The sequence below is a fragment of the Mizuhopecten yessoensis genome, unplaced genomic scaffold (genome assembly GCF_002113885.1).
Source record: "Mizuhopecten yessoensis strain PY_sf001 unplaced genomic scaffold, ASM211388v2 scaffold8123, whole genome shotgun sequence".
In the NCBI taxonomy this organism is placed as follows: Eukaryota; Metazoa; Mollusca; class Bivalvia; order Pectinida; family Pectinidae; genus Mizuhopecten; species Mizuhopecten yessoensis.
In genome coordinates this window covers 2,523,413-2,549,925 of record NW_018407390.1, presented here as the reverse complement: position 1 = coordinate 2,549,925, position 26,513 = coordinate 2,523,413, and the positions used below count along the sequence as shown (strand labels likewise).

At 35.4% G+C, this 26,513-nt stretch overlaps 2 protein-coding genes across 2 annotated transcripts; one reads left to right on the top strand and one right to left on the bottom strand.

Moving 5' to 3' along the window:
- Positions 1 to 2,857: 2,857 nt before the first annotated feature.
- LOC110455015 (sugar transporter SWEET1-like) lies at positions 2,858 to 13,355 on the bottom strand. Its single transcript, XM_021504893.1, has 6 exons — positions 12,979 to 13,355; positions 12,036 to 12,113; positions 8,646 to 8,769; positions 7,345 to 7,506; positions 6,510 to 6,629; positions 2,858 to 3,441 (listed from the first exon to the last, which is right to left on the bottom strand). Exons 1-6 carry the CDS (start codon positions 13,044 to 13,046, stop codon positions 3,355 to 3,357), a joined length of 639 nt encoding a protein of 212 aa, XP_021360568.1. The 5' UTR covers positions 13,047 to 13,355; the 3' UTR covers positions 2,858 to 3,354.
- A 36-nt stretch (positions 13,356 to 13,391) lies between these two features.
- Positions 13,392 to 25,269, top strand: LOC110454993 (proline-rich protein PRCC-like). The gene is made up of 7 exons (XM_021504855.1): positions 13,392 to 13,723; positions 16,921 to 17,090; positions 17,388 to 17,438; positions 18,622 to 19,260; positions 19,834 to 19,863; positions 20,960 to 21,163; positions 22,137 to 25,269. Exons 1-7 carry the CDS (start codon positions 13,450 to 13,452, stop codon positions 22,221 to 22,223), a joined length of 1,455 nt encoding a protein of 484 aa, XP_021360530.1. The 5' UTR covers positions 13,392 to 13,449; the 3' UTR covers positions 22,224 to 25,269.
- The last annotated feature ends 1,244 nt before the right edge of the window (positions 25,270 to 26,513 follow it).

The following is a 26,513-nucleotide window of genomic DNA, read 5'->3' as shown; positions in this document are numbered from 1 at the left end:
GAAAATCTTGATAACAAGAAATAGATATAAGGTCTTCTGTTTACAAGTATATATATACTGTGAATATTGTATATAATTAGTAATATACAGTGAATGTATATAATGTATATAATTAGTAAATAGTGATACTGTATATTATTTTATCTATCTGATGTAAAATTTCTGCCAAGAAGACTAGCATTTACAGGTTTTTTTCCCTATAATATAAAAATATAAGATTCAGTTCAGATGACACTTTTTAAAGTTTGTTTTGACACTAAAATACATATCTTTCTCACATATAAGCAATGTTCGGGGTAAAACCTGAAATCACAACACATGATAAAAATGCACAATCAAGTGGTTTCCTTTGTACCATCAGGAAAATGTAATTGTAGCAACAATTCTGAACATCAGTGTATTCAAAATTATTATCACCAAAACTCATGATGCTGCATCACTGGAACATCTGGAATCTCATTAACTTGCATGGAAACATGTTTTGCAAGAAAAGAAAGTGTTCAAATACATTTGGAAGAGTACATTTAAGATTTTCAGGTCCTGGCTTACTTTTAACACTTTGATTGTTGACAGATGGAATAGGAATGGGAGGATTTAATGCCCAAAGTGAAATTTTCAGAGTTCTGGATTTTGACAATTTTACTGTAAAGTGAGTGTTATTGACATTTCCATACCTCTGTAACAAGTAGTTGATACATACATCCAACTCAAGTCAAAGATTTACTTGTACCTTCAACCAAGGACAAGTCTTACACTCATTACATCAAGACTGTGAGATAAATCAAGACAAAAATGTTCGATGTAAAAAGATTATAGTAGACATTTACAATACAAAATCATCTGTATCATTTCATATATACACAAAATCTCTAAAAAGGATAATGGCAGTTACTTTTTATCACATTTAGAAATCTTGCATACTTTCTCAAGTACATGGATTATCAAGAGGTAAATTTACTACAAATCACTACATACAAATTAGATACTGTAAAAAATCTTTGGTACATAATGTATATATAATATAAATAGGTATGTCACATCCATTTTAAGGCACAAATATAAGAAATGTTGACTAAACAACGTTAACATTTCTCAATGAAGATATTTTTAGTTTATGAATTCAAATCATAATTTTTTTTTACCATGTACCCTCTAGTCAGCAATTGACATCTTATAGTTTGATTTTCATGTAGTTTCATACAATTATCTTGAAGATATAAGGTTCTCTGGATTAATAAAACAATATAATATAAAATTATATATCTTTCATTACCAGCTTATTATTTATAACACAAATATTCCCAACTTTGGTTTTGTTATGGAGTACATAGGCAAAAATAATGTAATTGGTCGAAATTTGTTAGCGCTGGGAACACAAGAAAGTAAATAACTGATTAGAAAACATACTTCAGCAATTAAATGCATGTGTATAATATTGCACAATGATTTTGTTTACAGTAAAAATTGTATGAGCATATGCAACAAATTGGTCCACCTGTTTAAATATTTCAACTTCCAGACAAAGTTAATGTAGTCTTTTGTCATCACCAATACATGTCTTTATGTGACCGTAACTGTTAATAGGCTGTAAAGGACAAGCAAAGCTAACCAAGCCAATACTTATAACCTTTTTTCCATGCTGAAATGCTTTATATTTACTTGCAGTGAAATTCTTGTTTAATAACAAGTATGTATATATACCAGTTGCAAAGGAAGCTTATAATGAACAATGCTATTACACTATGATTAGAACTACATTATTTTCAAATTGCCTGATAATCATTTTAATGTTTCCCATATGTATTTCATGACAATTGGTCACTCTTTCATCTAAATGATGTTATTTTTCAAAATTTTCTTCAGTTTTACTCTCATTTTCATGAGCCATATCCATTACTAACTATAGGTTATTAGCATGTTTTACCATATAACAGTTCTGGCATTTCAGAGATCAATACTTATCTGCATGCACAGCAATAAGTTCATTCATGTTTTTTTGGCACAATCTGAAAGTAATGTGTAACTACCGGGGTATATTTATCTTGATTCAGGGATACCTAATTTTCTATCAGATCTCCATACTTGCCAACCCTCCCTATTTAGGAGGGAGACTCCCCGTTTCGGACCCTTAAATTTAGTATTATCAACCAGTGAATTTGATACACTATTCTTAAATTCCAAGCTCTAATGATTTTAACTGAAAGAATAGCTCAAAATATGTCATTTCAAAGGGTTCCTTTGTCTCTAGCGGGTATATATTACACATATTTCATTTATGTTTTAATTTTGAGCATGCAGAATCTTTCCATGGAAATTCTGTGAACCATTTTAATATGCTGTTATTTGATTTTGGACTAGTGAAAGTCGGCTAATACACCTACATGTACAGTACTACATTAGTGAAGTCTCGCTTCTAGTCAAATACTGGCTAATCAAACAGTAACATGTATCCATGGAGTCTAAAATGATTCTTTGGAAGACTAATAGGGTCAACCATGGTAAGGCAATGTGGGGAGGGGGGGAATGAAAGCTCTACCTGGGGGTGTAGAATTGGGTGTCGGAATTGAGGCCCAGTCCATGGGTAGAATTTCCACATCTCCCAAATGTACATACTCACTCTTTTTCTCTCAACACTTACCTAACATTGTGAATGTATTATTTAATGTGGTAGACAGCATACAAATTAATCAAGAACATGTTTGGAAATACAGAAAAAAAGTCGGGTTTGTTCAATGTATTCCGTCTTTGCGTATTGCACAGTTATCTTCTCCTGTAAGCAGGTATTGATTGTAACGTCATTGGTTTGTGTGAGAAAATTACGTCATTTTCTCAAAAATTGATGACGTTACTCTCACAATCAAATGACGTAATAATCAATACCTGCTCACAAAAGAAGATAACTCTGCAATACGCAAAATATAGAAAATAGGGATTTCTGATTTCTAGTGGTAATATTTTCTTCTAATCAAGCAGTTTTAACTCAAAATGAAACATACCGTACGCAACACTAGAGAACAGAATTAACCTACTGATGAAATTTGAGAAAGATCTGTATTTAAATTTACTTTCTGAGAAATATTGATTAACAATCTTCAACTGTCGAACAAAAGGTGTCTGCCTGGTGACCATGTTTCAAATGTCATCATGAGTACTGCATGTTTCAGTATGTATGGGGGCGTCAAATCTTAATAGAGGCACTTGGGAAAATATCATATAGGTCAGACAAGAAACATAAACATTTTCTTTCTCTATAGATATACATGTACATACTTATAAAATATTCCTGGAATAGTATCTTAACAGGAGAATAAAGACCACTGCCTGTCTGAGTATGATTGGGAGAAATCAATATGGTCAGTCGATCTTCTTAGATTTTCCTCCATAAATGAAAATCAGGAAAATTTTCCAAATACTAGCAGCAATACCAATCACATTTGGTGCCTAAAATTAAGAAAGATTTAATAGTAACTCTTCATGTTTAGTCAAACAAGAGGCTCTTAGGCCTTAATGGTGAGTGGCCAACATCAACAATATATATAAAGTTCCTACCTGTTAGAAAGCAGTCAAAGCCTATTTAAGTCTTCTTCAGGGTAGTGGTAATTATAAAATGTTACATATTATGGAATATGGAAGAACAAAAAAACCTTTAAGCCTTATCATATGTGTACTTGAGAAAAAGTTGTTATTTCAGTTTTATGTTTTTCATTTCTGTGACCATGACTAAAAGAAGCCATTTGCAGTTATTTTAGATTTTCATTTGAATAAATTTGATAGCTCTTAACCTTAGCACACAACAGGCAAATATTATGACCTTATGCCTTTTGGTTATTCAGAAGATGTTTAATTTTTTGAACACAACTTTTCACTGTGACCTTGAAATGGGTCAAGGTAATTTATTTGAAGAAATTTGATAGCCTTACATCCCGGCACACTACAGGTCAAATATCATGACATTAGGCCTCTGGGTTATTCAGAAAAAAAAGAAATTAACAGGTGAGTTAAAAATATTCACTAGTGTACTAATCGAAGTTGCATCTTAAATAAACAAGAGGCCCATAGGGCCTGTATCGCTCACCTGGATATCAAATGTAATCATTGCAAAATATTCTCCAAATAAGATCCAAGGGAATGGGCAAGACCAAAAGGCCAATCCTTGTATCATATCTGAATAAGATTTTTCATTCCCAGCAATTTTATGTATTGTTATGGGGTGGGGATCTCAACTGTTCCAAGGTGTGATTCAGAAACTAGGTCCCTAGGGTTGTGCCCAGACCCCAGGATCAATTATAATATCATGACTGCATTTGTCTCTTTATGCCAAGCATTTGTATATACAGTTTTGAGGTGATGATCTCAACTGTTTCAAAGTTATGACCCAGGGGTTAAGTCTGCGAGGGAGGGGCAGACCCTGGGGTCAATTCTTATATCATGACTGCATTTGTCTTTTTATGCCCAGCATTTGTATATACAGTTTTGGGGTGGGGAGTTATGACCTAGGGACTATGTCTCCAAGGGTGGGGCCAGACCCCTGAGCAATCCTGGAAACATATGTGCATTTTTCTCTTCATACTCAGCAATTGTATATATGGTTATAGGGTGGGGATCTAAACCATTTCCAAGCAATAACATATTTTTGGGCCCACCCTTTAGCCAAGGGGGTCAGCCCCACTACTTGTACAATTTAAATCCCTGCCTTCCATGAATGCTTCCAATCAAATATGATTGGTATCCAGTGCATAGCTCTACAGAAGAAACAATTTATAGCAATATAGCCAAATTGCCCACCTTTAGCCACACCCCTCAGCCCCCTCGGGGGTTAGCCCCACCATTTGTACAATTTAAATCCCTGCCTTCCATGAATGCTTCCAACCAAATATGATTGATATCCAGTGCATAGCTCTACAGAAGAAACAATTTATAGCAATATAGCCAAATTGCCCCCCTTTGGCCACGCCCCTCAGCCCCACCATTTGTACAATTTGAATCCTGACTACCTAGGGATGCCTCGAGTCAAATATGGTTGATATCAATCTTTTAGTTCCAGAGGAGAAATCGCTTAATGCAATGAAGCCAAATTGACCCCTTTTTGCCCCTGGGGAGTCAGCCCCACCATTTGTACAATTTTTAATCCCTGCCTCTCATGAATGCTTCTGACCAAATATGATTGATATCCCGTGCATAGTTCTACAGAAGAAATCATTATAGCAATTTAGCCAAATTGCCCACTTTTGGCCCGGCCCCTCCGCCCCCTGGGGGTCAGCCCCACCATTTGTACAATTTTGAATCCCCGCCTCCCATGAATGCTTCTGACCAAATATGATTGATATCCATTGCACAGTTCTACAGAAGAAGTCGTTTATAGCAATTTAGCCAAATTGTCCCTTTCTGGCCTCGCCCCTAGGGTGTTAACCCTACCATTTGTACAATTTTGAAACCCTACCACCTAGGGATGCTTCCAGTCAAATTAAGTTAAAATGCCAATCAGTGGCTAAGAAGAAGTTGTTTGAAGAAATTGTTGACGTACAGACGACGGACGGACGTATGGCATAAGCTCACCTTGGTCCTTCGGGGGAACAGCTGAGCTGAAAAGAGAGGCTCATGGGCCTTGAATCACTCACCAGACAATTATAGAAATGTATTTGAGATTTTCCCAGTATTCAGAAGGTAAGCCTCCAGAAATGTTAGCCACTCTGAATAACATTTGATCCCCATTGGCTTATGATGCTTCAGTTAAAACCTGCTAAGTGGTTTTGGAATAATTGGTCATTTAAAGCGATCTTTCAACTAGAACCCTTTTGGCCCCACCCCTTAGCTCCCAAGAGGATCAGCTGCCTTATTTGTATAACTTTAGATCCCATATGCTACCCATACAACTTTGTTGAGATCTGTCCAGTAGTTTGGGGGGGAAATGTCTTTTAAAGAAGATCAGCCAATTTGTCCTCTTTTACCAGGCTTCCAGCACACAGGAGGATCAGTCCATTAAATTGTATACATTTTCATCCCCATAGACTACGTTATTTTTCAAATTTGGTTAAAATGTGTCCAGTAGTTTGAGAGATGTCATCTAAAGCAAATCAGCCAATCTGACCCCCTCTTAACTCATGCCTCAGCCCCAAAAAAGTTAAAACCTTCCGTACTTTTGGAAATGTGATTTTAAAGCAAATCAGCAAATTTAACCTGCCCCAGGAACTTTCTATCCCCATGGCCTAAAGATGATTTCACCAAAAATTGTTTGAAATCTTCTAAATATTTTCTGAGGATACGGTATGTCATTTAACTCATTCACCCCTGAAATTTCATAATGAACTATTCCAACCTTTAAATTGGGATAGTTCAAAGGTGTCTTCAGGGGTGAATGAGTTAATGCAGAAGTTGATGGACAACAGGCAATGGACGGACAAAGAACCACCAGATATACTAACCCAGGTGCTTCATACCAGGTTACATCATTATAAAAATTGATTTATTTTTTGCTTACCTGGTAGAAATAATCTTAGACCTGAACTTACATAGATGTAGAAGTCCTCAAGCATGAATCCATAGATGAGCCAGCACAGACAACAGGACAGACCAACATACAGCATGGATCTTGACAGACCATCCACACTCTTCTCCTGTACACACTGGATCTAGGGGGAAGTTCACATACTCAGTAAGTCCAGATTTTTTGGGAGAGTTCACATGACAAGGAGAGATAGTATCTGCTGAACTTAGCTCATGAGAACTTGAACTAAGAAAATGTTCTTCTTTAAACAGCCATTTCAGGGGTATGAGGTCAAATTGAATAAGAATGTTATAATAAGGGTGACAAATATTTATGTTACTGCAATGTTCTGAGCACTTCTACAAGTACAGAAAACCATGACTCTGCAGGAGGCCCCATATCAATTTAGCAGTCTATTATGATCATGCAGTCAGATACAGCTGGGCAATTCCCCTTCCTCAAAACCTGAATGACAGTTAATTTCAGTAAAATATACAAGTTTTATAATCATGTTCATCGTTACAACATATAAAGCTACTTTTTCAAATTTTTGAAAACCATGGACTGGTTAATTAGTTAATATCAAACTTGACTTAAGATAAATTTTGGTTGAAGGCTGAAACATAACCTCTAAACCGAGCCTCATCTCCTCCAACTTTCTCTCCCACATCATAGGGTACAAAAAATCAATATTAAAACTTATTCACCACTGAAGACACATTTCAACTTTTCAAATTCAAAGGTTGGAATAGTTCATTATGAAATTTCAGGGGTGAAAGAGTAAATTGTATAAACTTGATTTAATTTTCAGTTTTAACATCAAAATCCTCCATCTACCTATTTATCTGGCATTCACTTACTACTTCAAGGAAGGTAGACAGCATCAAGCAGACTGTCACAAAGAACATGAAGGCTCCAAGTTGATCAAGTACGACTGGTTCGCTGTTTCCTTGGGAGGTTATGTACTTGTAGTATAGCACCAGTGGACTGCACAGTGATACCAGCTGGGCTATAGTACTACCCTGAAGAAAAAATCAGTCACTATAAGTCATTATAGCTGCAGATAGTATGGGGTAACTTTACAGGATAACAAATTAATTGGCATTACAATGACAAGAGGCTCATGGGCCTTAACAGTCACCTGAGTTAAATAAAAAATTGTTGCTTGTTGTGGTATTGTGATATGACAAAAAATAAAAGTACATATACCCCGGTAACCAAATATGTCCTTTTGGCTATGGATTGGCTTTTACCAAAATAAAAGTGACCCTAGAAGGGTCTTGGCACCAACCACCAAAGGAACTTGGCACCAACCACTAAAGGATCTTGGCACCAACCACTAAAGGATCTTGGCAGCAACCTCTAAAGGATCTTGGCACCAACCACTAAAGGATATTGGCACCAACCACTAAAGAATCTTTATCAGATCTACAAAAGCTGGTCTTTTACCTTCTTTCTCTTAATTTTCCTTATATGTACTAATGCTAATAGAAAAGTCCCATAATGGAAATCCTAAAAATCAACTAAAACCTTGTAATGTTATGTTATTTGCAACTATGACAAATGTTATTGTATAAGAACTGCATAACTATATGCTATGAATTTATCATTCTTACATAATAAGAAGTGCTGCCAATGGAGGATGAATGCTCATTAGGGACAGGTATATTCTAACAAGGGGAACAAACATAAAACAGTGATAACAAAATTGAACTGCCAAACTTTAAGATGGCTGTCTGGTTGCCATCCTGTTTTTTCAATTGGCCCCAAAAATCAATATGCATATATAGGGACCAATGGGAACCTTCATGTGAAACTTGAGAAAGATTCATCCAGCACTTTCTAGGAAATAGCACTTACTGTCTTAACTTGCTTTAGAAGGGTGATGGTAGGCTAAGACTGACAGGTCACGACCAACAATTCAGTAAAATGATAAAATAATATCATTCAGTAATATAGTAAATATTTTGACCCCTTAAAGGGATTTAGTTAACTGCAATCATATGATAAGAATTTCAACCAAATTTGAATTGTTTCTCGTTGATAAGGAGCAAAGTATATTTTTGTATGGTGATGATAGAGACCTATGGTTCACCCTTGAGAATATTTTGTTTTGATAGCATTTACCCTAGTGAATTTTGGTAAGGAATACAAAACTTACCTTTGACTGACAGACAGCTAGGTACGTCAGCACATAGATACAATTGAGGGTCAAACCGACAGCGTTTACATAGATCAATGGTGGCAGATTTGATAAGTAACCATACAGCAGACCTGTAAATCCACTGAAAACGGACAAGAAACAAATGACAGTATTTTATGTCTATTACCAGGTACATCGTGCAACATTATTGAATATCAACTGATTCACTCTACCAAATGGAAATATCGATAGAGAAGACCAATATTAAATCAAATTCATTAGGTGGGGTGTGGGTGTATATGTGTCGTTGTTATTGTTGGTGGTGGTGGGAGGTCAATGTTAAATTGTGTATGTAAATATTGTATGCTGCACATTGTATTACTGTACAAGTGCATATTGAAGCAACTTAGGCAAAAAACAAAAATTAGTGTGTTTCCGGTTTCCCTACCGACCCTTGATTTTTGTGTCTACAAAATAAACAAGAGGCCCATGGGCCTTAACGGTCACCCGAGTTCTGATATATTTATACAGAGAGTGGATTTTTGTTTTTAAAACATGAACAGAAGTATTATTCAAAGTGACAAAAAACAATAAAACAACCTTATTCAATATCTAGCATACAGATTTAAGAATGAAAAGTATTTGAAACTTGCACCTCTGATTCTAAACAAGGAAGATGAAGAAATTTTAGCACACTGACTCCTTTGGGTGCCCTTGGGGGGTAAAGCTGGCTCAAAATGTTCAAAGTATCAAACTGTCAACTCAGGGTTATAATTCCAATCAAGTTATCAACATGTAATATTCAAAGTATCATTTGCCATAATAAATTTTGCCCCCCACCCCCCTCCCCAGGGGTAAACGTGGGACCCAAGGGTCATAAAATTCACAATTTTGGTAGAACACCTTAAAACCCTTCCATCTATGAAGAGTATTTGATTCTACCATATCTGGGTCTTGAGAAGATTTCGAAATTTCAGTCAATTCGACCCTTTTTGGCCCTACCCATCAGCCCCTGGGGGTCAGTCAGGGCTGATATGTGCATACCATCAAACTGCTATCAAATACTGATAATGCTAACCCAAATTGAATTACTACCGATGGAAATTAAACAAATGTTAGTCCAAAATGTGATTTCCCTATATAAACTATAGTAAAGTTTACCCCCTCCCCAGGGGGAAATGTGAGACCCCTGGGTCATGAAATTTACAATTTTGGTTAAGCACCTTAAGACCCTTAAGCTTCCATCTATGAAGAGTATTTGATTCTACCATATCTGGGTTTCTACCATATCTGGGTTTTGAGAAGAAGATTTTTGAAATTCAGTCGATTTTACCATTTTTGGCCCCACCCATCAGCCCCTGGGGGTCAGTCAGGGCTGATATGTGCATACAATCAAACTTCTATCCAATACTGATAATGCTAACCCAAATTGAATTACTTCCAATGGAAATTAAACAAATGATGGTCCAAAATGTGATTTCCCTATATAAACTACAGTAAAGTTTACCCCCTCCGCAGGGGGAAACGTGAGACCCCAGGGTCAAGAAATTCACAATTTTGGTAAAGCACCTTAAGACCCTTCCATCTATGAAGAGTATTTGATTCTACCATATATGGGTCTTGAGAAGAAGATTTTTGAAATTTTAGCAATTTGACCCTTTTTGGCCCCACCCCTCAGGCCCCTGGGGGCTGGGGACTATATCCTCCACTATTTTTGTTGACCTTTGGCCATAGAATGTTTCTGCAAAATTTCATTGAAATTGGTTCAGGGGTTTTGGAGAAGAATTTCGAAAATGTAAATTGTTTACGGACGCACGACGGACGACGATGGACGACGACGGACAGAAGGTGATCGCAATATAGGTCACTTGAGACTGTAATGTAATCGACCTAAAAATTGCCTACCTACTGAACCTTATTTTTTCGAGCTAAAATAACATATTTTTTTCTGGCCTCGTTCTATTTTTCAATGACATGTTAAAAGTGATTAATATATTTTTTTGGACAGCTATGTGCATCGAAATAAAAAAAATTGCAGAGGGATACTTTATTACAGCAATAATGATTTCTGTACCACATTTTGTTATTTGAGTAATACCATAGTAAATCACCAAGTATTAACAGCTACAAACTGATCCCTGCATTCATATCTGATTTTATACTTAAAATTTTAGTTCCATCAGCACAAAAATATAACAGCTGTGCAAAATAAAAACATCTTAATGTATTCAATTATTCACAATACATGTACTGGTATGTAACAGATGTCATTTATTGGCTTCATTTGTAAAATGGTTTTAGTTACTGTTCATCATCTAATACACTTTTATCAGTGTTGTACATTTGCTTATGCATATATGATGGATTGTGTCAGTCAATTGAATATAAAGCACACAAATTAAAGTAGTTTTCTAGAACAAGAGGGCCTGTATCCGTTACCTGGATATTTAAGCAAACATGGCAAGATATTCTCATTTATCACATAACTGCAGTTATTTCCAGATTTTGGCTTTGTCTTTCAGAAACACCCTTCCTTTAAAAAATATTTAACTCCATATTCTGATTCAAGGACTAAGTCTCTAGGGGCAGGGATCGACCCAAGCGCCAATCATTGTAGCATGATTGCATTTGTCTTTTGTTAAAGGGTGGGGACCTCAACTTTTTCAAGATAAGGGCTAAGAAGAGAGTTAGCAAGTCTGCTTCATACTCAGGAGAAAGCATCGATTCTTCGCCCGAGAGAATGCCCTGTTAGGGATTTTTGAGCCCCCACAGCATAGTTTTCTGAGTCATTGAAGGAGATTGTTGTGTATTCCCAAATTTTGAAGTTGCAAAAAAAATTCACTGTATCACTCTGGATAGCTAAAAAATAATCATGGCAAAATGTTCTCATTAACAATTATATTACAATATTTTCTAATTAAGGACTGATGGCTGTTAAAGCTAAGGACGAGAAGGGGGAACAACTTTCTTTTATATAACAAAAATATTCCAAGGCCTCAAGGACGAAGTCCCTAGGGCAGGGGTTTGAAATCCATTAGCCGGACTCCCTGGGCTACTAGGATTCTATAGTTTGGCTAGTTACAAGCACACTAGCCCCATCCTCAAAATTCAAGGAATAAAACTACCGTATGCTTTCTTATCGAAGGCAATGATCTGTTATCGAGGGTCACTTAATGATGATATGAGATGTGATTAATGTGTGGGTGATCAGAAGATTTATAATTTAAACAATCTTCCTTATACTGTATCATATTTTAGAGTAAATTAAATGTTGGATTTGAATAAATAATGTCATTATACATATATCATACATCATTGAGGATAAATTCATTTTTCATTCAGCAAGTAGTTAAGTACATGTACATTGTTAATGTAGTATCTAGATGACTGTATATATTACCAACTTACTTAACTACTCCAAGGGCAAAAAAAGTGAAAGGCACATTCTTGGTACTTTTGGTTCTGTACATATGTAAGCACGGTGGTCTGAAAAACACATTTATATAAATTAGACTAAAACAACACATTGCAATTATGATCAATTCCTTAAAATGTGGTTAAAGATTATACATCCAACACTAACAAGTACAATTCATCCTCTGATAACTTATCATAAGTAACATAACTAATTTGAACATAAAAAAAACAAATAATTGATGGCTTCTTGTACTGGTGACTGTTGGTGAACAGTGAAATCATGTCGTGGGAGTTGAAAGTCTCCTGTTCTTCAATAATGACATTTTCTAAGTCAGATGCTAAATGTTTGGAATTCTTGACATGATTCTTGATATGCTATAACAGGAGATGGGGGTAGATCTACACCCTTCCATGTAACCTATTTGATACAGTATGTATACATACGCTAAATATATATGCTGAATAATAATGTTTACCATGACCAAAGCACCCTAAATTACAGACTTTTTCAAAGTATTTTCATACTTGACCAATAAACTATTCATATGAAACTAGGAACTGAATAGCATTTATGATCCCTCAGACCCCCACCGATGGGAAGGCGGAAGTCCCCCTCCCATACCATCCTCCTCCTCGCGCTACGCGATTCGGGTGTTGAATTCGTCAGCACATTTGATCATTAGGCTTACACATTGAAATCCTGTTTGTTACGCCCCTGATGATGAAGTAGGTCAATTATCATCAGGTAGAAGTAGGTCAATTATCAGGTAGAAGTAGGTCAATTATCAGGTAGAAGTAGAATTAGACCTACTACTGTATCACTTAACCTCCACAGAGACAATCATGGCTTTAGTTGCAGGGGTTGAGTAGTCGGAGTTGGTAGGGATTGAGAAAGTTCGGATTATACAGGTTTCACTTTACAGTAGTTACTCACATTCCACTAGCAAACATAAGATATGTAACAATCTGAGTAACAACTTCTACGATGGTCAGGACCTCCATGTTCCCACGTGGCGACAGCACAGCCTTATCTCATCAACTGGTGGCACTGCTATGAAAAGGGCTATGAAAACTTGTTTCACTATCGATACTAGATACTGTAGGCCGAGGCTATCACATGTCAGATAAGGTTGAACCGGTAGGAATACTGTAATACTCAATAGTTGTCAACATATCGTGCCGTTCAAAACACGTGTTATTTAACACATTTGAGTTACATGTGCTATTTAGGTTTGCTTTGACATCAGCTATTTTTTCGTCTGCTTATTAGCAAAACCCCAAAATACGGAATACGTTGCCGCTTATGAACCACAAATCCGATTTTTTTTTCAACGCTTACTGCGACAGGTGAACTTCCGGTAAGAATTTGCATCGGTAAGAAATCCTATACGGCTACGTATAAATCATGTCGCTCGTTGCATATGCTTCGAGCGGCGACGAAAGTGACGAAAGCGAAGAAGCACCTGTTATGCCCACTGCAGACGTAGTAATAAATAAGGAACCACGCGCAACGCCTGCTGACGAAGAAGAGAGTCACGAACATCAGAAACCTGCTTCTGCAACTAGCGTCTCTGAGGCCGGGCATTTTTCGGACTCGGATTCCGAAGGGGAGCAAGAAACTGACCATGACACCACCATCAATAATACACAGGAGCCTAACATAGGTTCATTATTGAAAGGTATTGCTTGTATACAGCAATTAATCTACCTTTGATTTTGATCGGTCATTTTCCACTGACGAACCAGTACATTTAGTATTTTCTAAGATTTCTTATAAAAAGACCTCATATTATGTGTTCTTAAGAAGCAACCTCAATTTCGTACTCATACCAGTAGAAAATTACCGAGGACTTTGATTGATCTATCTATATGTTATACTGCACACTACTGCAGAGGGTTTTAGATACCCCCAAAAATGTAACATTTTATCCATCTCGAAAAATAAACATTCAGTTAAATATAACTATTTTCTTCATGGTCATTGTCTAGAGCATACTCATGATAAAGCAAAATATTTGGGTGAAACATTGAAAAAAGATCTGCAATGGGATTCTCACATTGCTAAAATAACTAATAAAGCTAACAAGACCCTTGGGTAACAAACATTTTTATTCTAAAACCATAAAAGGTACAAGCTAGCTGTTATAAAATATTTGGACGTGTTCTCAACTGTCCGTTTGTGCCAGATTTCTGTTAAAATAACTTAACTACGTAGTAAAGATGCATCAGATGTATTCATTATGAATGATAAAGATACAATACAAATCAAAGTGAAATTATGTACAATTAAATGGTGTACTTCTGACCGCTGATCAATATAAGTCAAATGCTTGGTAGCATGAAATAATATACAGCAAGTCAAAAGTGATCACCCAAAATATAATGAGCTGGCCTGTAATGTAATCTACATTGCAGAGAGTCTGAGTATCGTTACATAAAATCTTACTAGCTGAACATCATATAAAATAGAAACAATTTATCGTTAACAGCCAAATGATTGAAATGAATAGCTTAACGCTTATATTATTTATGGAAAGTCTATGTAATGAAAGTTTTCCTGTTCACCGAAATCACGGCCGATACAGGTTATCAGACAATTATTTATAATAAATCCTACTTTCGTACATATAATATTTTCCTGTGACAATCTTATTCAAGATCCGACACAAGTTATGACATGAACCGTTATTTAAATAATAAAATGCTAAACGCAACTTCTAAGGTTATTTGACAGACTGTTCACATTACGTGACTAAATCTGTATACAAAGATAGTTATCTGAAATGTATGATAAAACTAAACTAATGTTATTTTCCGTGACAATATCCAATTCAGGACCATTGTAACAGTTATAGGAAAAATACACCAACAAAATCTAACTGTTAAAAAGCATACCTTCTAACTCGAGTTGTCTTGCCTGACCCAGTCTCAGACTCAGCTCCAACTGACATATTCAAAATATGCATCGCCTTTTATAGTGACATTCGCTGCACCACCATATAATATCGCAACGTTCATACAGGCAACACAAAAGAACAATATTTACGCAATATAATCCCTGAAATATTACTATAATTTTACAATATATTATATAATTTCCATCAATATAAATAGGCTAAAATATAGTACGAACGAACCGGAAGTGACCCGCAGTCAAAGTAAACAACTTTAACGGACATGTTTGCGAGGGAAAATGCACAACATGAATTACCGGCATAACGCTTACAAGTCACTAGATGGAAGATATGACTTCTGTCCTAGAATATGGGTATATAACGTGAATACAGATAAGTTTCTAGAATATACAATAGGATAATGAAACGAATATCTATTTCCAATTGTCTAAAGTTACTCAGTGAATACTTTTACAACACAAGCATACAAATCTCTAATGCGTTCGACTTTGGAATATGCTTGTACTGTGTGGGACCAATACCAAAAAAGGTGACATACATAAATTGGACATGGTTCAGTGTAGGGCTGCGTGGCTTGTCACTAACAGATACCATAACACAGCCAGTGTCAGTGACATGCGCGACGACCTAAACTAGCCCAGCCTCGCTGATAGGCATAAGGATGCCTGCCTTACCATGATATTTAAAATAATTTCTAAAACTGTAGCCATCACAAAAGGAAAATGCCTGACAAAACAGTTGCGACAGACACGAAACTCTCAATCTTTCTCCTATAACATTCCACATTGTAGAACAGAATGCCGCAAATACTCTTTTTTTTTCCAGAACTATCCCAGACTGGCACAATCTTCCACCAGACCTGGTCTCATCTGAAACTTTGGAAACCTTTAAAAGTCTTCTCTCCTCTCTACACAATTAATTCTGTTCTAACTCTCTTTTCCTGTACATTAACACAACACAAACATCGACATGATCTTCAATATGATGAAGTAGGTCGATTATCAGGTAGAAGCACTCCACAGAGACCAAAATGGCTAGTTTAATGCGGTATATATATTTGTATTGAATACAAATTAATACTGCAAATGTATTTGCAGTATTGATATACCTGGTATGTATAATCTATAAATGGAAAAAAACAACTATTAGCTAAAAACTGTATTATTTTCATAAATACGAACAAAACTTTGTCAACAAAGTAACTGATATCGAACAGCTGTCATGGGTTTTACGCACTGTTACTATGATCCCTATCTAAGGAGAGGAAACTCCAATGTATAATAAAAAAACCTCTATACAGTAAAAGAATGTCCTATTGGTAATTTAAACTGTCAAACAATGTCTATAGTACGTTGGGTGATTGAGGACATCTAAATAATTATTTTTATCTCATTATAACGACTTAACATCAGATGGGATCAGGTGCCTCAGTGTTAGTAATGTTAGAGGCTTTACCCTTGAACACTGATGTGGCTGGTGCAAAGATATAAAGACATGCATGTCTTATATATAAGAAAGATTCTCCTATATACAAGAATGCTTGTGTATATAATAATAATATAATGTATATATTGTATAATATATATTATATTGTATATATAAGAGAATGCTTGCTTCTCTATTGGAAAAAATAAATAGTATAAGAAAAAGTGACACATTATTACAAGAAACAATCTTGTACATACATGAAAGATTCTTGTTATAATGAAAGAGAAAGGGTCTTGTTTATGCAAAAATTCAAAAAAAAACTTGTATCTACAAGATTAAAAAAAAATGTATAATTAATTAATTAATGATACCACCCAGGATGATTTTTTTCTGTGTTCCTATTCAACTTCTTTACTATATATGGTATTCAATGAGTAACCATCAGATACCCTCTATGAATTTTAATATTCCTGATAGCATGCATGTCAGTCTGTGATTACCATGTACATTTCATATCCATGTTTTATCAAAAGGATTGCCAGAGCCAAAGGCATATGATGATGCTGCCATACCAGATAAAAACCAGAAAGCAGAAGAGGATCTTGAAGAGGAAGTTAAACCCAAACTGTCCCAGATTAAAGATGCACCAAAACCTCCACCAAAGAGAGCTAAAGTTAGAATCACCATACCAGCTCTTCAGAATGTAAGTAGTTATGTTGCAACTGTTGCCAGTGATTTAAATCCTGATAAATGTTTTTGAAGTTGACAATTTAATGACGCAACAAGTGACATAACGGCAGCATACAAAGATACTTAACATATTTGATACATGTCTCTTGCATCAATACATAAGTAGAGTTTTGAAAATATATAATGTATGTGAAATGCATCTTTTAAGAGGAAATTGCTTAAAATCTGTTTTTGAATTTAGTTTGAATTAATATCTCTTAAATTTTCTGTGGAATTAATTAACAGTTATTTTTTGTGTCCTATAAAACAGGATTCTGACGAGGAAAAACAGGTCACAAAGAAGCCCAAGCTGTCCTCAAATGTAAGAATTCCAGAAGGAAGCTTTGTATGTGACAGAAAATATTGGTATTTGAAAATTACCGAAGACATGAATGTTGTTAACTACCAGTTATATTGTATATTTATTTCATTTGTTTGTTTAGTTAACAGTCAATCAACAAACAAGGCCAGATACAATTAATTTTTGGTTTTTCAGGCCTAAATTTTGAAAAGTTAGTGCAGCAGACTGACATTTTGTCAAAAAAAATGTTCTCAAAAATATAATGTGAAACATACTTTCTTTTACATTTGCATTTCTATTCTGGTTCCGTATATTCCACTGAGTCCGAGACAAGAGTTCTCTTTATCCCACTCCTAATTTGAAGGCTTGCATTGGTCCCTCTATAGTACATATGTTCCATGGCATCTTTTTTGTTTTTGTTCAATTACTTCTTATTTGAACTCATAACAGCAACCTTTTGGTTCTAAAATTTATCTCCGAAACAAAAGACCAACTTCTGGATATAATAGAATATAAATTAAACTAAATTCAAGTTTTCACATGCTATTTATGTTCCTATTTTTGGTTATTTTGGTGATCAAATTTGATATTTTAATGCAAACAGAAAAACATACATGCAGTAGTGTGGGAGAAACTGAACATTAATTGTATTTGGCCTAAGGCCACACAAGTCCACAGAATAAAAAAGGGTAGGAGTACAAAGAGAGACACAGTGAAATGGTAAAAGATGTATACTGTACCAGTAACAGGCCCAGCCGATCTGTTTTGTTTTCCTTAATGTCTAGATCTCTAAGCATATAACAAAATGGAAATCTCCGAATCTGATGGGACTGTATATGAGTCACCTCATTCAATAAGTTAGTGGAATATAGGGTCAACTTGTGGAAGATCAATAAGTATCATATATATCTGTACAAATTACTTAAATACAAGTTTAAAAAGAGATTTTCATTTGACACTTTTCAATTGGGTTGCATGGCCCTTTGAATCAATTATGTTAATAATGAATGAAAAAGTATTATAAATGTCATTATATTTTGATCACTGAAGAATTTTATCTCAAATGTTATAACTTCCAAATTTTGAAATGTCACTATTTTTTTTCCTAATTTAAAAGGCACATGTGCCTTCAAAACAAACAAAACAAGCACTGGCCGTTTGTTATGTTGATATTCGTTTTACCTTTCTACTTGTATTTGTACAGGTAAAATCTGGTCTCACCGCCTTACTACCAGCTCCGGTCCACGCAGCCACCAAGGAGACAAACAGAATCCTTTTACCTTACACCCTTAAAAAGCCTCAGGAAAAAAAGAAACCGGAACCATCAAAAACAGATAAAGTGACATCCAACCCTCATCCTAAATTCCAAGGTTTGCCAAGTTATGAAAGTGACAGTGATGGTGACGAAGCTGATTCAGAAGCCACCAATTTTTTTTCATTGGGTGGTTCAGAAACTTTGGCTGCAGGACCAGTGCTACCTGAACCCTTTCCTATGCAAAAAACTAGTAAATTGTCTCTGCCTCCGCCAAAGATGTCGCAGACAGACAACAGTGAAACCATTGATCTTAAAAGTGCTAGTGATACTACTGGAAGTGAAGTGACTTCTATGGCTAGTGAAGATTTAGTTGATACAGAACAGCCTAATATGGCATCAGCAGCAGCAGCCTCATCAATGTTTGGTCAGGACGAACCACTGTCTTTTAAATCTGGCAATTGGAATACTATGTCAGCACCCTATCATGTACCTTATGGTGGATATGGATCAGACTCCGAGACATCACCAATGGCAACAGAAATGGCAGGTCCCCAGATGGACTATGTTCAGTATGAGGCTGGCCCACAGGTAATTTATAAAAATGTTTTATGAGAAGAGAATATAAAGTTCCCATTGTTTACCACTGATAATTGACATATTGTTTAATTTGGAATAGACAAGCTAGGCAAGTATGGTATAGTTCTTTATACAGAGATGTTATTCACTCACTAAATACACATCTAATCAGCACAATCAATGTTACTGACCTGGGATTGGATCAGGAATTATATAACTGCTTGTGCAAACTTTTTATACATTTGTGTTTACATGATAATGTTAAAGTCTAGATTGCGAATTGCCTCTAAACGTTTTGCAGAATGGAATACAAGTTCAGTATTATCAAGTAAATATTAGTATATACATGTACCTTACCTGTTTTAACAAAGAAAGTGGATACATTTTTTTTCCTCTACTGTATATACCTATACATGTCTGTGTTTATTTGATTGATTTTGTTATAGCTTAACTATTTATAGTCATGTTCTCTAATAACTTGTCATTTAATTTCCAAACGAAAATATTCAATGCTGCAGTCTCCTTTGAGAAAATGTTGACCTTGTTGCCTAAACATGTTTTTTTATGAGACATCTTATTTTGCAGTATTCCCAGAACTACGAGAAAGATGCAGAGGTATGTTTTTAACTAAATTATCTGTATGCATTGTAATTGAGGGCTGTCACAATTTATTTTAAAACTGATATTCCGTCTTTGCGTATTGCAGAGTTATCATATTGATTGTTACGTCATTGGTTTGTGAGAGTAACGTCATCAATTTTTAAGAAAACGGCGTAATTTTCTCACACAAACCAATGACTTAAACAATCAATACCTGCTCACAAGAGAAGATAACTCTGCAATATGCAAAGACGGAATATATCCATTTGACGTCTCTGCACATGTTGTATAATGAAAATTAGTGTTTCTATCCAGATAGGCATTAGAAATATGTCTTAAGATACTTTGAGTTGATTACTTTGCATATGGCTGTAGCTGAATACTTTTGACATAATGCTGATCTTTATTACTTCAGAAGAACATACCGGTACTTCTGTGTACTTAAAACGGATAATGGCTTGTACTATTTGATACTATGGTCTGTACTGGACACGTGCATGTTGTATGTGTTCACTGCTTATGACTACACCATCCCAATCCATATTAGCAGATGTACTGGTGTGACATACATAAACACATTTTATAATAATGAAATTGTACTTCAAATGAACTATGATTAATGTAGTTTATATACACTGGTAGCCATTGCAAATTTGATTAGAAAAAGAAAGAAACCAGGAAAAATATTTATTAATTCGTAATGTGTAAAAATTATTTTCTTTTCAAGACACAAATATTTTTTGGTTAACATACTTTAAAACCATTTCAATATGAAAAGTGAGCGTAACCCTTGGACATCGAGGATGTTATTATTAAACAGTCGGATTCTTTTATATTTCAATTGGGTTGTGGAAAACAAGTTTTTCCAAAATTAAACATGCATCATGATAATGAAACTTTAGAAAATATAGTAGTAATACAAAGTGTACACGTTATGTTGGTAACATCTTTTTAACAGTGTGTAGACTTTATATGTAGTGTTGGTCAGTTGAAATCAAATGTGCATTAAAGCTTCTCAAATGACAAGAACTTAGTTAGATGTGGCTGTGTTCACTTGTGCGGGAAGAATACATTTTGTACATACAGTGTATCTTTTGTTTCACTTTTACAGTTTTTAAGAATGCAAGGAAAAAAACAGAGAGGAAAAGAAGAGATAAATATTGTAGATGTAAATGCAGATGATTTCATCAGCGCTGTGGACATTCAAAAAGCTATGTCTGAGGAAACAAAGGGAGAATATGCAGCACACAGAAAGAAGGATGGTCCAACATCACAGCAAAAACGCAAACATCACATCACATACTTAGCTCATCAGGTAATTAATGTCATTTATATAAAACATCAAATCACATACTTAGCTCATCAGGTAATTAGTGTCATTTATATAAAATAAAAAAACACTGAATACTATACTTTTGATGATGTTTTGCAATATGTCAGCCTTCATTGCTGGATTTGAGATCATAAATGAGGTTTATAACAATGCAAATACTGATCTAAATTATATTTCTGACACAATATCATTGTTCATCTGGATTAATTTGATGATCATGATCAGCTGCAGCTTGACAGTTATCAGTAACATCAAGTTATTTAAAATGATTTAATTAAGCCATTATCCACACAGATACCCCAAGACACACGTCACTAAGTTCTTTGCTGTATTGATGGGATATAAATGTAGAAATGCTTGACAATGGTTGTGCTATCTGTAATTATCTATCATAAAGGACATTTTATAGGTATCATTGTAAGGTTCTGTCCTTCATTAGTCACAAATTCTTCTATCACAATGCTTCCTTACATGTTTCCAATATTTCATCAATAAAACTTCAGTATTGATAGAGATACATAATACAGAGTCACGAACAGAAGGTTTATAAACACTTCAGTACCAGTCTGTTATGGTTCAGACTGGATTATAATCAATGTAGGTTGGCGTCTGTGGCTGACACTCTGACAGCCTCAGTTCCAGTCTGTTATGGTTCAGACTGGATTATAATCAATGTAGGTTGGCGTCTGTGGCTGACACTGTGACAGCCACACTCCCACAATCAATGTAGAATGTAGGTCTATCATATCAAAACTTTGGTTTACAAAGTTTGCACAAAATCTGCAAAAAATCATTTCCTGGTTCACACTTACGCTTAGCTGAAAACTAATTGTTTTTCAAATAAAAATATGTGTTGGAACTACCTGCCAACTCCATTTGATGACCAGCAGATTACTGATGTTATGATTGGTACTTGTACATTGTTTAACGTTATATTTAAAACATCCTTTTACAGGCCAAGGAGACTGAGCTTGAACTGAAGAACCAGTGGTCGATGAACAGAATGACAAAACGACAAACTCAGGCTAAATATGGCTTCTGATTTTTTTTACCAGTGCAATGTAAACAGACCTTTTTCTGGAGGAAATTTATTCAATATAGATTGATTTTATCTAGTGCCTTCACTTGCAATCAGAGACTATAATTATGCAAGTGAAGTATGCTATCTTACCGGAGCTCAACAAGCATGAAGTAAAAAGACAAGGGAAGTAACTCTACTGCTCTTAACAGCAGCAGTGTCAAGGATGTAGAATTACCAGTTTTTCTTCCTTTAAATATTACATTTTCAGTTGTGAAGTCTGGCGGACCAGTAAATATTATTGCAAGCTCTGAAAGTCTTAGGGACGGCCTTACAAAACATGTCAGGTCAAAATTCTGGTTACATACAGTACATGTTTTATAAAAGACTTGGGTTACAATACATGGTTTTTTTCAAGACTTAGGTTACAAACACGTGTTATTAAATATTTGGCTTATAGTACATGTCCTACAAAGTTTATATTTGATTAAGAACATAAAAAATGTACATGGGCTGTACATGATATACTAGCCCGAGTTTCCTCTGGTCCTTACACCAGACTTGGACATTTTGACATATTGATGTCGGGTGTGGGGCTAGAGCGCACTGCTATATGAAAACATGGAATTCTCTGACACCGTTTAGTATCAGGAAGTGACTTAAACAACATAAAACACCCAATCCCAAAATCTCCTAAACAATAATGATATATTCCATTTTCGGCCCGGATCAGTACGTCTTGTTGATTAGTCACTCCCATGATCTACAAAATGGCGTTCGCTCAGGTGGGAAATTTTGAACGATTGTAAACCGAAGAGTCTACTGACAGAACTTAGCAGCTGTTGGTGATAATAAGAGCGGATTTGGATAAATAAAGAATCCATTTATTGATATTTGTGAGGTATGTTTAGTGTCAGCACCTCAGAACTCTTCGATACCAAGCGACCAAGCAGTGCCGGAGAATTCAACGTTTTCTTATAGAAGTGCCCTCTGGCCCCACACCAGACATCAATATGTCAAAATGTCCAAGTCTTGTGTTATAATCAGGGGCAGAGGAAACTCAGGCAAATGATATACATGGATGTTTTACTACCATTCAGAGTCCTAAATAGTTTCATTTTAAAGTATTAATATATAATGCTTTGTTGAAAAACATTTTGCTAAACTTTCCTTGTAATATTTACTTCATTATAGTGTTTGGTATTGAAAATACAATTGAGTTCTGTGAATTTGTTATTTAAGATCCAGTTTGCATTTACACCTGATTGATGTCAAAGACATATCTTCATGACTGAAAGTCAGTATCACCTTGGATAGTTCTGATTCATTCTCCACAAAGTTTTATAAAAACTTTTGTATCTCGGCATCTCCACATTGTAGCCTTTATTGTGGAAAAAAAAGATGTGTAGACATGCTTAACATATTTCTTGTAAATCGGTTAGGAAAATAAAAATATTTCAATGGTCAGGCCTTGGTTACATTTGAAATTGGCCATACTATGTTTCGTTCATCATAGATAACACTCATGTGATAGATTGTATCTAGTAAACATGAACACCAGTAGCACATGGATTTTCCACAATAAAACGGATCCAATTTTTACCACTTCTGAGAATTAATATAGGATGAGCCAGGTTTTGGTTGTGGATGAAAACTGGGGTAACCTTGAGAAAAAGCACCGACCTGCGGCCAGTGCCTGGTGACTGCCCAACGTAGGCCTCGAACCTTCGACCCAGTGGTGGAGGGCTAGTAATCGTAAACAGTCAGATGCCTTAACCACTTGGCCCCTGCAGTCTCCTTAATTTTCTTGTACTTGGTTGAAAATCATATAGATTAATTAAATTTCTTTTCAATGATACATGAAGAAATATTATGAAAAGATAAATTCTAAAATTTATGTTAGGACGGCTTTTAAAACTAGACATGACCACCAGAAAGCACAATATTTTATTTGTATATGTTGACAAGATACAAGTACATCTATTTTGATTTGTTGATACCATTGAAGGTATCTTACGAAGTAAAGGATATATACTGTATACCGGGAAATTTTCACCCTGTCAAACGTTTGCCCTTCGCCCTTTGAACTCAATTTACGCCCAGTGTTAGTTTCGCCTTTCTCATTCAGTGACTCTGTATGTTATGTTGTTTACTTACACTCGCTGTATTGATAAATTTGCCCTTTTTACGGAGGGAGAAAAAGGCGAAAAATTCAACTGCAGCAAAATTTCCCCGTATACAGTATTTACTGCTAGGACACATCATATAAACAGGAAACTTGATGATAAAAGTTTTGTTTTTGTATAATTATTCTCATGGTTTTAACGTTAAGGAATGATAACTTATACTAGAAAATACTAGAGATAAAATATAAAAGTATTCTATGGTATGTTGTAAACACTGCCACCTTTGGAATGTTTATTTATAAAACATATAACTTTATATTGGAAGTGTGTCAAGTGTTAATGATTTTTAAATGTAACATACATGTAGTAAGTCTATTTGATATTTTATACTGGAGTACAACCAGCTAGTGGTTTAGTTTCACTTTGTCACTGCAGCGTTGATGAATGTTTCACAAGTATTATGTTGATTTTCTGGTATTGCCTGGGATTCAGTTTGTATATGAGGGTACATTTCCTGAATATAGAGCTTTAAATTGCTTTTAAATTTAAATATTTGTAATACACTCTAAACATCTGTGATGTAAGTCTTTAATACAGGTTAATTAATTCCAGTATGCTTTCTGTTAAATACTTTGCCCTGAAGTTAGGAATTTACCCGGTATGAATATATGGGATGGAAGAAAGGGACAGTCACAGGTAGGGTGAAACTAATAATTGAAATTTGCGGGAGGGCTAAAATAATTACTGACATTTGTATAATGGGCCCAGAAAACTATTGGAGACATTAACAAAAAGTGGCCCTATCCCCACCCACTCCACCCTATACATTTATACCTGGAACAGACTTATATTTATTCAGATTCAGCTCATAAAGATACATGTTACTTACATCATATTTGTACTAAACTTACTGTACTAGAAACCTGCCTATTAAAAAGTCTTGACCAAAATATTAATGAGTGGTTTTCTTTTTACCCTACTATCTTTAAAAGTAATGAGATTTTAGCCCACCATCATCACACCTGTTGGCTGTTCAAATTGCTCTTCCTCCTTGGTCAGGACGTCCTTAAACAATTATTGTTAGCGCTTAATTCTCATTAGTACTGAAGGGATCTTTCTCCAATTTCACAAGTAGGTTCCAAAGGGTCTGTAGATGTGTATATCACATTTTTGGACTGATCAGAAGGTGGCCATCTTTAATTACTGACCAATTATCATTATCCTAGGTCTCTTGGTTATTCAGAAGAAGTTGTTTAAAGGTTTCAAACATATTTGACTCATGTGACCTTGAATATACGTCAAGGTGATTTATTTGAACAAACTTGGTAGCCCTTTATCCCAGCAAGTTACTGGTCAAATATCATCACCATAGGCCTCTTGGTTATTCAGAAGAAGTTGTTTAAAGGTTTAACCATATTTGTCCCCTGTGACCTTGATTATTTGTCAAGGTCATTTATTTGAACAAACTTGGTAGCCCTTCATCCCAGCATGTTACTGGCCAAATATCATCACCCTAGCCCTCTTGGTTATTCAGAAGAAGTTGTTTGAAGATTTTAAACATATTTGACCCTTGTGACCTTGAAAATGGATGAAGGTCATTTATTTGAACAAACTTGATAGTCCTTCATCCCAGCATGCTACAGGCCAAATATCGGTAGCCTGGGACTGTTGGTTACTGAGAAGAAGTCGTTTGAAGATTTTAAGACATTTGATCCCTGTGACCTTGAAAGTGGGTCAAGGTCATTCATTTGGACAAACTTGGCAGTCCTTCATCCTAGCATGCTCCAGGCCCAATATCAGTACCCTGGGCCTTTTTGTTATTGAGAAGAGGTAGTTTTGAAGATTTTACGACATTTGACCCCAGTGACCTTGAAAGTGGGTCAAGGTCATTCATTTGAATAAACTTGGTAGCCCTTTATCCCAGCATAATACAGGCCCAATATCAGTACCCTGGGGCTTTTGGTTATTGAGAAGAAGTCGTTTGAAGATTTTAAGACATTTGACCCCTGTGACCTTGAAAGTGGGTCAAGGTCATTCATTTGAAACATTTGGTAGCCCTTCATCCCAGTATGCTACAGGCCCAATATCAGTACCCTGGGGCTTTTGGTTATTGAGAAGAAGTTGTTTGAAGATTTTAAGACATTTGGCCCCTGTGACCTTGAAAGTGGGTCAAGGTCATTCATTTGAA

Coding starts and splice junctions, on each gene's coding strand:
- LOC110454993 (XM_021504855.1), top strand. CDS start 13,450: ATGTCGCTCGTTGCATATGCTTCGAGCGGCGACGAAAGTGACGAAAGC. Junction 17,439..18,621: donor AGCCCAAGCTGTCCTCAAAT/GTAAGAATTCCA, acceptor GTATTTGTACAG/GTAAAATCTGGTCTCACCGC. Junction 19,864..20,959: donor ACTACGAGAAAGATGCAGAG/GTATGTTTTTAA, acceptor TCACTTTTACAG/TTTTTAAGAATGCAAGGAAA.
- LOC110455015 (XM_021504893.1), bottom strand. CDS start 13,046: ATGGAGGTCCTGACCATCGTAGAAGTTGTTACTCAGATTGTTACATAT. Junction 12,114..12,978: donor CTTATGTTTGCTAGTGGAAT/GTGAGTAACTAC, acceptor TGTGTTTTTCAG/ACCACCGTGCTTACATATGT. Junction 7,507..8,645: donor TAGCTGTCTGTCAGTCAAAG/GTAAGTTTTGTA, acceptor TTTTTTCTTCAG/GGTAGTACTATAGCCCAGCT.